Below are 12983 nucleotides of genomic sequence, written 5' to 3'. Positions count from 1 at the left end.
GCTCACAGCTCGCTCCAAGCGCTCACCGCACCGGCCCCGGCCGCGAGCGCCCAGCAGGGGGAACCCCTCGGCGTCGCGGGCGCGCGGAACCACCCTGCTTAAAGCCCGCGTGGAGGCGAGCAGCGGCCGGGCGCGCGCGCGCACACACCTCCGGGGTAAGTTACCGGGGGGCCCCCCAGCAGCTGCCGCCCCGGCGCCGTTACCTCCGCCGGCCGCACCGCGAACCCGAAAAGAATCTGCTCGTAACAGCCGCCGACTAGCTCCATCTCCCCGCCGCGACCCGGGTCCTCCTTCCCCCACGCTCGGAGGCGACGCCTGGGGTCCTTCCAGCCACCCGTCGCAGGGGCTGGCCACGCACTGCCTGAGCCGGAATTGACAACGCCCGGACACCCCCGAGCCCGAGGCCCACCCCTCGGGTTTCCTAGCCGGGGTGTATCCCTTGGAGTCCCCGAGTCGCATAGGGAGGGCGCGGGCTGTGGGCGCGGTAGGGCCCTGGGGTTGGGGTAACAGGCGTCGCTGGGGCCAGCTCAGCGTGAGGTCCCGGGCGGGGGCGGAAGTAGGACCCGTACGGCTCCTTATGGCGACGCCGTGGATGGGAGACGTTAGTGCCGGGACCGGGCCGGGGGGGGGTTCGCGAGCGGGGGGAAGCGGGTGGGCTTCTCTCGCGCGCGCTCCCAGGATTATCGCCCCCTCCCCCTCCTGGGGGTCTGGGCCTGGGCCTGTCCTTCCCCGGGGCCTTTCCCGGAGCCGCCGCCCCTCCCCCCCCGGCGGGCGGCTCCCCCCCCCCCCCCCATGGCAACTCCGTTCTCAGCTCCGCCCGCTGACCCCACTCCCGGGAGGCCGCGGGGAGTGACGGGGGGAATCCGTCCGGGGGACCGGTGCGGGTCGGGTCACTGCCCTCGGGGTCAAACGGCGGCCCTGGGTCAGTGAGTGAAAAAATCCCCCCCCCCCCCCCCGACCCTTTCAACGCTTCTGCCCGGGGCTCTTTGCGCCTTGGCCGCGCCACACAAATACCGTCACGCGCGCACACCCCGGGCAGCGGCGGCGGCGGCAACAGCAGCTTCCCCGCGCCGGCCAGGCAACTATAACCAGCCCCCCTGAGCCTCGCCCAAGGCACCCACCCCCACCCCCACCCCTACCCATCCCGAGCGTGACCCCTCTGTGTTACTGTCTCGTGACGTACAGCTTCGAGGTCTTAAACGTGCCTCTGAATATGTGATTCACTGGCCATGGTTTTTCCATTTTACTATAAAGTCAGAAAAAAGAACAGGAATTAAGGATATTTATGCAACATTAATCTCATAATGGTCCTTTTTTGTTTTGTTTGTTTTTTTTAAATGGTCTTACTTTTAAAAATCTTTCCTTCATGCTACTGCCTGAAAAAGTTAGGCTTGGTCTACACTAGAAAAGTTTTACTGATAGGACTTCAGTTAGCGGGTGTGATTTTTCCACCTATACAGCTATAAGCCATATTTTGGATGCAGTTAGACATGTATAAAAGTGCTTTATACTGGTATACCTTATTTTCCTTCCCAACCCAGAATAAGTTATACTAGTCTAAGCATTTTGATACAAATATAATTACATTCACCCTAAGGTATTTTTGACATTTTAACTACATGAGTATAATTAAAGAGACAAAACTTTCAGATACATACAAGCCCTTATGTGCATGCTTAAAGTTAAACATGAGTAGTCCCATTGAGTAGCACTATTGGAGTCAAATACTTGAAGTTAAGCATGAAAGTCTTTCCAGGATTGGGACCTTAATAACTAAATGGTAAATTACCTATGTAGCTAATGTTAGTATGAATAAATGATGTATCCTATTAATGTGTATACCTCTAACTTTTTTAAAAATTTGTTTTGAATTGCAGTGAAAAGATCAAATGACAACTATCAAGCTCAGAGAATAAAATACCAAAATTATTGTTTCATATAGAAGACCATGATAACTGTGATCAAGATATTATTGCATCACTTTTTTTTCTGACTCAATTTTTCTGCGGTCAAATTGCTTTTTTATTGTGCTGCAGCTTGAATTAAATGTTCACACAGAGTGGTAAGTCCAAAAACAAACCGCATAAATGGTCACAAGTAAATTGGACAGTTTTTAATCTAAAGGCCTAGTATTAGAACTTTTTTGATTTTATTTTTTTATACAAAAGTGAAATTTTGTTGGCTCTGTCTCTTTAAATAGCAGAACTATAGTAAAACCTTGCTGATGCACATTTTGCTAATCTGTGCATTTCATAATTTGTGCAAAATGACATCCATCTGTATCAGAAAAGTTAATAGTAGAGTGCTGTTGTAAAGTCTCCCATATTGTTAAAAAATTAATTGCTGAAATTCAAAGTGAAGTGCTGCTCCTGAAAAGATTAAAGCAGTGGTCTCCAACCTTTTTATGCCCAAGATCACTTTTTGAATCTAAGCGTAACCCAGGATCCACCCCTTCCCCAGGCCCTGCCCTGCCCTGCTCACTCTCCCCCATCTTGACTCACTTTAACCGGGCAGGGGGTTGGGGTTCAGGAGGGGGAGTGGGCTCTGGGCTGGGGCCAAGGGGTTCACAGTGTGGGAGGGGGCTCCGGGCTGAGTGTGGGGCGGGGAGTTGGGGTGCAAGCTCTAGGAGGGGGTATGGGGTGCTGGCTCTGGGAGGGAGGTCAGGGCTGGGTCTGGGATTGGGGTGCAGGATGGGGTTTGGGGTGCTGGCTCCAGGAGGGGATTGTGGTGTGGCCTCCCGCAGGGTAGCACTTATCGTGGGTGGCTCCTGGTTTGCGGTACAACAAGGTTAAGGCAGGGTTCCTGCCTGCCCTGGTCCCATGCTGCTCCTAGAAGGGGCCAACGCGCTCCTGTAGCCCATGCGGCGGGGGGGGGGGCGCAGAGGGCATGTAGCTCCGAACACTGTCCCTCTCTGCCAGCACCGCCCCCTCAGCTCCCATTGGCCCCAGTTCCCCATTCCCGGCCAATGGGAGCTGTGGCGGCAGCGCTCGCAGGCAGGAGCAATGTCAGGAGACCCCTGCCCCCCCCCCCCAAAAGGGGGGGCCGTGGGGCTGTGCTGGCCGCTTCTGGGAGCGTGTGGGACCAAGGCTTGCTCCCTGCCTGCCTAGCAGCAGCCCCACAACACCACCAGAGATCGTGATTGATTGGGGGAGTCCCCAGGATCGACCAGTCGATTGCAATTGACTGGTTGGCGACCACTGGATTAAAGCATGTGAATGACTATTCATGTGAATAGTCCCACTGAAGTCAGTGGGACTACTCACCTCTTGCAAAGTTTTGTGTGTGTTTAAGGGCTTGTCTACACATGAAAATTAATTTGCCTTAAGGCACGTTGTGAATTTAAAGGACAGTTGCTGTTCCTGAATAATTCCATATGTAGACAAGCTAAGTCTTCGCAGTACCAGGGTTTTAACAGTTTTCAAACTGAGTTACTATTGTGATTTACTAAATTCACGATAGTTCCCCTAGTCATTAGAATGAAAGATGTACTATGTATTTTGCCACATAGATCCCACTTTAGGGTAATATGTTACAAAATCTGTTATGTGGAATAATACGGGGTGAAATTTCATCAGGCAAGCATTTATTAAAATGTACAAAGTACTGAATGTAAAAATCATTTGCAATGGAGTAACAGAGTTTAAAAAAATTGTTGTGAGAGAAAGTGCTGTGTGCAGTGACATGCTCTTATCCCTAACATTGACTAGTGAGGTGATTTAAAAGAAAATACATAGTGAATAGCTATTTCAGATTTTCCTTAAAAATTGTATAGAGCAAGTGAGTGAGCTAAAGGGAAAAGGCATTGAAACTAACGACATAACTGCACAAAGCTGTAGCCCTAGCATGGGCCTTTGGCCGCTATTGTAATACAAATAATAATGAGAGGCTAAATTCCTAGGTGGCTAAATGGCTATGTAAGTTACAAGTCAGTAAGAGGGTGAAATTTACATACCAAGCTGGCAGAAGGGGGGTAGCTAGAAAAGATACAGGAGGGCAAAATTCTCCCTCTGCTTTACTTTATACTGTCTTGTTTCTTTTACTGCTACAGGTGCCTCTTCCATATGTACCACTCTGCACTCTCTTATTGATTTGTAATTTACACCACCAACCAAGGCACCTTTGAATTTGGCCCAAAGAGAGGAAGAACCAAGAAAACCTCAAAGGCCCATAAAAATGAGCTAGCGATCTTTTTAAGCTTTTGGATAATAGATCTTTCCTCACTTCTAAGCTGACCTTATATCCCCCACCAACCAAACACATGTTTAAAATAATAGTAGGGTGTGGCCAGATATATATGGAAAACCTTGAGGCAGTGGTGGAATAAGAATAAAAACTCACAACTGTCCTCTAGAATAGAGAAGTTGAAAGATAATTACTGGTCTTGGTGAATAGAAAGGATATGTCTGGTCATTCCAGGTTATCCCCAAGTCAAGCTGTGTCATGATATGATGCAATGATTATTTGATCCACAAATAATCAATGGTTGCCAATAGCAGTCGTCTGCATAGGTGTATTAAGGTGAGGCTTTTGCAATGCAAGTCTGAGCTCTGGAACCTTTCAAAATTCCTCAAGTTAAATCTGATTTAAGAGAAGGTGAACAAGTTCTTAGCTGTGCAGCAACCATTTTTTTTTAGTTGAATTACTTTTCATAAAAGCTTCTCCTCTCCTCCCCTTTTTCTTTAAATAGAGGATCAGAATAAATTGTGAAGCAGTGCAGCATTCCTTGTGAAGAAAACTTCTGAACAGTGGCAAACCAGGTAAGATCATCTGGTGAGAACAAGTTGAGGTCCACAGTGCTTAGGAGGGATACTAAACCATATCCAGAATTCTTAGCAAATATAAAACTAAAATAGTTTCTCTGAGTAGGTGGATTCTAGCCCTGTGCTTCCTTCAGGTAATTTGCTAATTAATTACTCTCCCCTACTCTGGAAACCTAATTATATCAACTGAAGCAGGTTGGGGGACCTGACATGAAGCATTGGACTTCTCATTGTTTAAAAGTCAGTTCTCATGGAGGGGCTTGCCTGTAACACTCTCTGAGCAGGATATATGCAAGCACTCACACAGACATTAACGTTCTACTTCTAGTAAGTAAAATTTATTGATAAATACCAAATGTATTAACTCTTGGAGCCCTAAGGATGAGAATCCTCATTCTTAAGATTCTAAGGTGAGGAACATGACCTGCGTTAACTCTACCATCATCTCCCTTCTTCTCTTCTCTTTGTAGTTGCCCTACCTCCTTCCTCTTTTTTGAGTGAGGCATGCTTTGTGCCTGTTTCTTCTTTGCCCTGCATCTGGGCATGAGTTCCCCTGGGCTCCAAACTAGAGTTTATCTGTCCCTCGCCTGCTTTCCCCTTGCATCACATCTACCAACCTCCTCTTGGTTCTTGGCCTGAGCGAGTGACTGACAACTAGCTGTGAGGAGAGGTGTCTCACAGCAGCAGGAAGGGAAAAGCTTCCAGCAAAAGGGAAGCAGGGCCAGTTGAGGCTCATTTTAGGCAAGAGTGATGACCTAGCTGTGTCTTTCAGTCACCCAAAAAAATGCTACTAGAGTGCTCTAGCACAGTGTTTCTCAACCTTTTTTATGCCGGTGACCAGCTTGCTGCTTTCCTAAACTGTGTCAGGAAGATTTCAGGAACTAGCGCTGGTCCACAGACTGGTCATTGAGAGACATTGCTCTAGCAAGTCCTACAGAACGCTTAGGCGCAGTCCGGTCCTTAAAGTGATTAACATTTAGGATTGGCCAGCATCTAAAGGATAACTGCTTTATTTTATTTTTTTTTAATTCCAAGAGGAAGCTTTCAATCCTTTAGCCAGCTTGACAAGTCAGGGGAATATGGCTGTTCATACAATCCTTTGGCTCTGTTATTTTTGCCAGGCATTTTCCCCAGAGGCTGCTTTCCCTCATGGGAGGCGGAGGGAGAGATGGGACCCCAGGCTTCTTTCAAGGGCAAGGTGAATATGGGGAAATCACCTGTGGTGATGGGGAGTGGGTGGGAGGAATTTAAACGAGACTAAGTACTATAAAGCTTTTTTTTTTTCATCCCAGCAGGATACAATGGGAAAGCACAAAAGAGAGTCCCTACAAACCTATAGCTGGTGGAGAGGACCACAGAAAAAACGAAAGAAAAAGAACAAAATAAAAGCAGGAAGAACAGACTATGTTAGTGTTGTTAATCTTCCAATCAGGTAAAAAAACTCTTGAAACAGAACAAAAGAACAAGCCCCTGTCCATAATAATCCATTTAAATCAATAGTGAACACTGAACAAATTCTTTGAGATTCTTAAATGGAGGTTCTTATGTAAGTGCCAAGTATTGTTTATGCTGGTATATTTTGTAAAAGTAAGTCTTTGTAATGAGATTTCATTACACCACTCTGCTATTAAATCTTTGCTGAAATGTGAGTGACACCAATAGCGTATATTTTTGGGGTTATCTTTTTACTTAGTACTTTGAGATCCATAAACTATGCATTTATTCATTTGTTGCTGGTATTTTTATCACTCCTCTTCTTTCCTCTTAACTAAGACATAGTAAAATCCAATCAGAGTTTGTTTGTTTTTTTTTTTTTTTTTAAAAGGTGGATTGACTTGGACATCTGCTCACTCTCAAAGCAGAAGTAAAGCCTGTTTAGCTAGAGCAGTAGGCTGGACTCAGCTTTGAGCATATTGCACCACAGTGGTTGTACAGTACTACAAGATTTGGACCGATCTTTCAAATTTGTACACTGCCAAGTACAATGATCACTACAGTGTGTAGTGCTATAGAAGACCATGGTGTTTGCAGGATTAGTCCCATAGTTATATGCAATAACTTAATAGCTTTCTGAGCAGTCTCTTAAGATTTCAATATTCTTGCAATCTAATTATTTCTTTTCAATCCTTTTTAGACCAGATTTCTCAATAGTTGTAGGAGAGCTAACTCCTGAAGTGGATGATTTTCAGCTCTATGATTATTTTGTGAAAAGGTATCCTACATGCATTGACTGCAAAATAGCCACAGACCTATTGGGATACTCCAGGTAATTTTTACACAATCAAAATGCTGCTGATAAAAGGAGTGTAGACTGTTATTTGTAAACCACTTTGTCAAACTTAAACCTGGATCATGTTTCTGTGTTTTTTCCCAAAGCAAAGAGAAGGTAGAACAGAAGTTAGAGTCTATAAACAAAGCAATATTAGAGGAAAATCCCTTGTGCGATTTCAAGTCTTTGTCTGGATTGGGCACGTAATAGGCTAAATTGTGATTTCACTAGGCACATATTTGCATTCCAGAAAATGTACCTGGGGAGGCAAAGAAGATGTACATTGAATTAATGGGGCTCTGCTCCTGCCCAGCAGTGCACCTACGCATAATCAAGTGCGGTACTGAGGGCTAAGAATTATCCCCATTTGTTGGATGGGGAAAATAGACAAGGGGCCACATAAACTGAAGTCAGTGGAGTTGAACCTGCTTATACCAGCAGCAAAAAGAGCCCGTGACTTGCCCAGGGCCACCCAATGGATCAGTGGCAGGACTGGGACTATAACTCTTTGTTGCTGGTTCTCTATTAAGATCACAGTACACTTTGGGGGCAAGAAACACAAAATACGGAGAAAGTGAACTTTTCTTCTTAAAAGGCTAAGTACTGTAAAGTGATAGCTCTTGGTTAACACTAATTGAGGATGTGGGTAAATCAGTTGCCATATACTCCATTAATATGATACACCGGTAACTACATTATTTTTAATTAATTATTCTTTTGTTGAGAACCACCATTAAAAGAAACTTGCTCTATTAATCTGACTGCAGTCAGCTGTCAGTATTTGCTTTTTGACACAAGTTTGAGTTCTGAGAGAAAGCATTTAGCATGGGTGTTTAAAAATAAACAAACCAGGTAGAAAGCAAATATGTACTGTAAGCCATAGTAACTACAATGCTAAATAAGGGGTTTGTCTGCAGAAGACAACACTAAACTTATTAACTCTGTTATAATGCTGTGTATAGTGGAATTACTAAAATCTCTACATTTTGGAATTTGCAGGGGGTATGGCTTTGTCAGATTTGGTGAACAAGGTGATCAGATGAGAGCACTGCAAGACTGCCAAAATGCACCAGGTCTAGGTGGAAAACGAATCCGACTGAGTATAGGAATTTCTAAAAGGTAATGAATCAGTCTTGTACTGATGCAGGAATTAAAGGTAGTCATTAAACACTTGTAGCTTCACCTTGTCAAACCATATGTCATCTACTGTAATGGTGGTGTCATCCCATATTTCATGATATAAAGGATCTAGTTTTGCAGTTCTTCTATTTAGTGCTCCTCCATCTGCTTTTCCTGTCTGGTAACCATGAGGTACCTAGAGCCTGGCCAGAATTCTGGGGTAAATTTTTTCAAAAGCACCTAAATGAGCATGTGTTTAACTTTACTACTGTGAGTAGTCCCCCTGAAATCAATGTGGCTATTCATAATAGCAAAGTTAAGCACATCATAAGTTATTTCAGGGCCTTAGGGAGTAAATAAAGATTTTTCCAGTGAAAATAGTACCGGGTTTATTTTACAGTGATCTGGTGAAGTGAGGGAGCATTCTTAAGCAGGGAGAACAAAAAAAAAAAGTCTATAGTACAAAAGCCAAAATCAGATCCCAAATGCGATATACAGAAAATACACCAATTTCCATCAATGTTCTTTGCTCTCCAAGGATTCCTGACTTTGAAGCTCTTAACATGCAAGTGAGGACTGTGAATCACTCTTAAAGGTTCCTTGTTCTGCCTCCTAAACTCTTGGTCAGTGATAGGCACTTTTTGAGGCAATCCCCGCTTTTACCAGTTAGGTTTGGGTAGATTGATATCAAATTGACATACGGTTTCATCCAGTACATGGGTGAAATAGCATGTAACAAAGAGGAGGAAAGCTCTTTGAAAAAATTTCATGAATTTTTCATGAAAAAGCTCATGAAAAAATTTTCTTTTATTATTTTTTCATGCTTTGTGTGTATATAAAAAGATCTTCTACACTTTCCACAGTATACATCCGATGAAGTGAGCTGTAGCTTACGAAAGCTTATGCTCAAATAAATTGGTTAGTCTCTAAGGTGCCACAAGTACTCCTTTTCTTTTCATGACAAAGGCACTTATGTGTAGGTCCTATATTGATTTATATTTCTAGTTTAGTAATGGCAGACTGGTTGACTTCTGTGCCTTTTTAAAAAAAAAAAAAATTTAAAATCTGGAAGACATTACCCAGGAGACATTTAATCTGTTTCAAATTTAGGTTTAAACTAGAGGTTTTACTTTATTTTGGTTTATTTTAGATTTGCTTTCTTTGTTAAGGTGCAGACTGTACAACTGGCTTTTCTGTGTCTGTGTAGAGAACTATGAAAATAAATGGGGACCTACAAGTACAGGAGTCTGCCTGCACAGGGCCACATTTAGAATTGGGTATTAAATATGGAAAATCTGATGTGTCTCTGGAATGTGCAATCAGTCCATCTGACTTCATTGTATAGTGTATAATGATCAATGAGTATCAGATGAATCTAAAATAGGGAGTTTTCTAATTTTTCTGAAGAAAAAATTGTCAAACTATTTTACATTTCTTCCTTCACTCTATTAGTAAATGAATCAGGCTCCTTTTTAGAGTTTGTGCTTTTGCTGCTTATTCTCCACTTCTGACTTCATAAATTGTTGTGGCAATGATTGTCACAAACAAGATTATAACTTCAGATGGGAAAAAAAACCCTGGCAGCTGCTGAATGCCAAACCAGTCTCTGTGCAAAACAAGTTCAGGCGGAGTGTGTGTGGGAGGGGGGATATGTGAGGTGGGTTTTTTTTTTGTTTTTGTTTTTTTTTTAAAAGAAATAAAATCCCAGAAGTTTCAGATGCTCCTTAAAATGTAATCTGTTCTCTTTGGGATTTTTTGTTTTTTTTCCCCCTAGAACAAAGATTTAGTAATTAGCCAAGCAAAACATAAAGGGCTAAATAAAACAGAACGTAGCTTTAAAGCAGCTGTACTTGATAGCTGTTTGACAAGTACTACTTAACCAATTTATAGCAGAGCACTAGACTTTAGCTGCAGAAACTGTGTTTATGCTGACACTGAAACTTACTTTAAAGTAAATGGATAGAAGTAGTAATAGTTTCATGGATTTGGATTTTACTCAGGATAGTAATTACTATTGGTATTGGCAGAGGTGAGACCATTTACTTCTGTATAAACACAGATGAAAAGCACTGTGCAGTGATTTTCCTCACCCTTTCATTTCTGGCAACTTTTTCAGAGAAATGTTCACCATCATAATTTGATGTACAAAGACTTACTAAATTGTTTAATTTTAAACTAAAATCAGTTTACATCCAGTTCTTAAATTCTAATTATAAACTTTTAAATATGTTTTTAGAATGAAAGCAGAATTCCAGCGGTATCAGTCCTATAACTATAATGATTATTATCAAGATTATCAGAACTACTACTCACAGTGGGGTTACGATCCTTATGCTGATTACAACTATAGCTATCCTTCCTATGACAACATGCAAGCTGTTGGAGATTCTGCTATAGGAGACTCAATTCTGACTCCAGCTGTATTTGAGGTATTGATCTTACTGAATTTACATTGAAGATAAGTTCTTCCCAAAATCTTAAATTACATAATTAATTTATAACAGAGTTGTATGTCATTTTCCCCCCTTTGGTTTTAACATGGAAACCATGCTTAAATCCTGTGATAATGTGTAAAATAAGGACTAAATGGCAGTCAGAATATCCAAGCCTTAATGTGATAAACTTCTCTAGTATTAGACCTCTATAATCCTCTAAATGTGTACCATTTGTCCTTGCATTATTTATTTATTTGCCAAATGTGATTCTGATAACATTATCTGTATGTAATTTTTTTATCCTAATAAGTCTGTCCATAAGGCACATAGTTTAATTCTCTAGTTGTTCTAAGCCAGTGGTTCTCAAAGTTTTTTGTACTGGTGACCCCTTTCACATAGCAAGCCTCAGAGTGCAATTCCCCCCCTTATAAATTAAAAACTCTTGTTTTATATATTTAACACCATTATAAATGCTGGAGGCAAAGTGGGGTTTGGGGTGGAGACTGATAGCTTGCAACCGCCCCCCCCATTAACCTCGTGACCCCCTGAAGGGTCCCGACCCCCAGTTTGAGAACCCCTGTTCTAAGCCATACTTAACTATTAAATTGGCTTTCTCCTGAATGTCTATTTTTTAGAAAGGAAATGGCTTGAGGTTGGAAAAACCCCATTTTTTTCACAGCTTTTAACTTTTTTTTTTTTTTTTTAAATGAAGATGCATGCATGCATTGAAAATCCTTTTTTCAGATAATTGAATGTAAAAATTTCTGGAGAACCTGGAATTGATAATGATTACACTTCTATAAAACTAACATAGACATATTCTTGTTTGTTTCAGGAGACCCCAACTGTGGCTGAAAGCAATGATGAACTAATAACTGAAGGTAAGGCTAATGCTGTCATATTTCCAGATTGTTTGGTCCTAATAATATCTAGTGTTATAAAATTTCTATACAAAACTGCTGACAAAGTAGTGCTAGTTCATGAAAAATATCTTTACAAATGTTGCATTCGCATTTCCAAATGAGCTATTCTAAATACTGGCACAGAGGTCAACAAGTTGGGAATGTAACGTAATTTACATTGTATGTAAAATTAGGAGTTTTCAGACTTGGCACTCTTTATGACAAATGACTTTCTTCTAATTTGCTCTTACATGAAGACGAAATAGTCTTTTGTCCCACTCTGCTAATTTTCATCCATGTGTTATTGTCCACCTTATCATAACTTCTCTAGCTTTTTACAGCCTTGACTCTGCTTTAAAAAATCTCAGTAGAAAACAGGGTTCATAAATCTTTTACAGCATGTTTAATATCAGTACTGCTTAACAGAATCCTATTCTAAAAAGCAAAAGAGACATCTGTTATACATATATATTTGTACAGAACTCTTCCCCCTCATCCCAAACAAAGTGCGATGCCCTACCATTTATCTAACCATAATGGTATGCTAGCTTATGCCAGAGGGCTCTTCCCCTGCTTGAATTGCTGTTTATCATGATTGTCTGTCTGAACCTGACCAAACGTCAAAGTAAGACTTTGAACCTAACTCCTTCAGCAACTTTTCACCCTCATGCCTGAAACATAAGTGTACGTTGGATACTGGGATATTAGGAAAGCATATCCTGGCATGCATTTTCTCTCCTTTTTAAATGTAGGGGTAGTGATATTTCACAGGTTTGTAGCGATGGGTGTATAATTTAGGTTAATACCTTCAACAAGTCTGTGCATGTGTGTTTTTAATATAATTGATTTTTTCACAAAGTAGTAATGTAGTCTCCATACTTTAACCCTAAGCATTAATGTAATTTAATGTTGGTTATTTTAAAGTCCAGATTGCAGAGGGTTTTTTTGGTGGTTGTTTTTTGAGTTGGAAAGTTTGGTGTAATGAATAACAGTAACCACATGTCACATATGAAGCTCTTGCCATTAATTTTTGTGTATGTGCCTGTGTAGGTCTTCAGTGCTGGGTTCAATTTTTTTTTTATTTACTGGGTTTATTTTTGCAGATCCACAGCTCCATCTGGATGTTGATGAAATGAACAGACAATTTATGGAAAGAAGTGAAGAACTCTATGACTCACTCATGAATTGTCATTGGCAGCCTCTGGATACGGTCACCTCTGAAATCCCTAATGCTTTCTAAAAGTGTCTTACATGAATATATAGCATGACCGTTATGACCAAGGTGCTAACATTACATTTCTTCTACATTACTCTAGACCATAAGTTTTAAAGCACAAGGATGGGTTGTTTTGCTAAGCTTTTGACAGCCTTTGTAATTTTTGTTCATCACTCTACTCATGAAGCATCTTGAAATCATGTAAATATTCTAGAAATGTAAAGAGTTGAATAGAATCTCAAGATAGACTTGCTTGTGTAAATAAAATCTCGTTTCTGCAAA

At 41.6% G+C, this 12983-nt stretch overlaps 2 protein-coding genes across 10 annotated transcripts in view; one reads left to right on the top strand and one right to left on the bottom strand.

The window, feature by feature from the left end:
- Window positions 1–361, bottom strand: part of PAK1IP1 (PAK1 interacting protein 1) — an 18511-nt gene extending 18150 nt beyond the window's left edge. Inside the window, exon 1 of one of the 4 annotated variants that reach the window (XM_073332002.2) lies at window positions 204–361. In XM_073332002.2, coding sequence (XP_073188103.1) covers window positions 204–266 — 63 coding nt within the window. In that variant the 5' untranslated portion in view covers window positions 267–361. Of the gene's footprint in view, window positions 1–148 lie in introns of all 4 variants that reach the window. The other 3 variants (XM_073332001.2, XM_073332003.1, XM_073332004.1) reach the window with 3 other exon arrangements.
- LOC140906987 (tRNA selenocysteine 1-associated protein 1) lies at window positions 50–12983 on the top strand. 6 transcript variants are annotated; one of them, XM_073332008.1, is made up of 10 exons: window positions 50–155; window positions 1878–2062; window positions 4688–4757; window positions 5882–5958; window positions 6053–6192; window positions 6895–7026; window positions 8029–8148; window positions 10385–10577; window positions 11419–11464; window positions 12589–12983. In XM_073332008.1, the coding sequence occupies exons 4-10, from the start codon at window positions 5929–5931 to the stop codon at window positions 12723–12725; spliced, it is 798 nt and encodes a 265-aa protein (XP_073188109.1). In that variant the 5' UTR covers window positions 50–155; window positions 1878–2062; window positions 4688–4757; window positions 5882–5928; the 3' UTR covers window positions 12726–12983. The 6 variants fall into 6 exon arrangements, with proteins under 6 accessions (XP_073188109.1, XP_073188110.1, XP_073188107.1 ...); XM_073332009.1 differs by lacking the exon at window positions 50–155 and adding an exon at window positions 498–601 and having other exon boundaries at window positions 6056–6192; XM_073332006.1 differs by lacking the exon at window positions 50–155 and adding an exon at window positions 498–601.

The sequence above is a fragment of the Lepidochelys kempii genome, chromosome 2 (genome assembly GCF_965140285.1).
Source record: "Lepidochelys kempii isolate rLepKem1 chromosome 2, rLepKem1.hap1, whole genome shotgun sequence".
Lineage (NCBI taxonomy): Eukaryota > Metazoa > Chordata > Testudines > Cheloniidae > Lepidochelys > Lepidochelys kempii.
This window is presented reverse-complemented; position numbering and strand designations above follow the sequence as displayed.

Coding starts and splice junctions, on each gene's coding strand:
- LOC140906987 (XM_073332008.1), top strand. CDS start 5,929: ATGGGACCCCAGGCTTCTTTCAAGGGCAAG. Junction 6,193..6,894: donor GTTGTTAATCTTCCAATCAG/GTAAAAAAACTC, acceptor AATCCTTTTTAG/ACCAGATTTCTCAATAGTTG. Junction 7,027..8,028: donor GACCTATTGGGATACTCCAG/GTAATTTTTACA, acceptor TGGAATTTGCAG/GGGGTATGGCTTTGTCAGAT.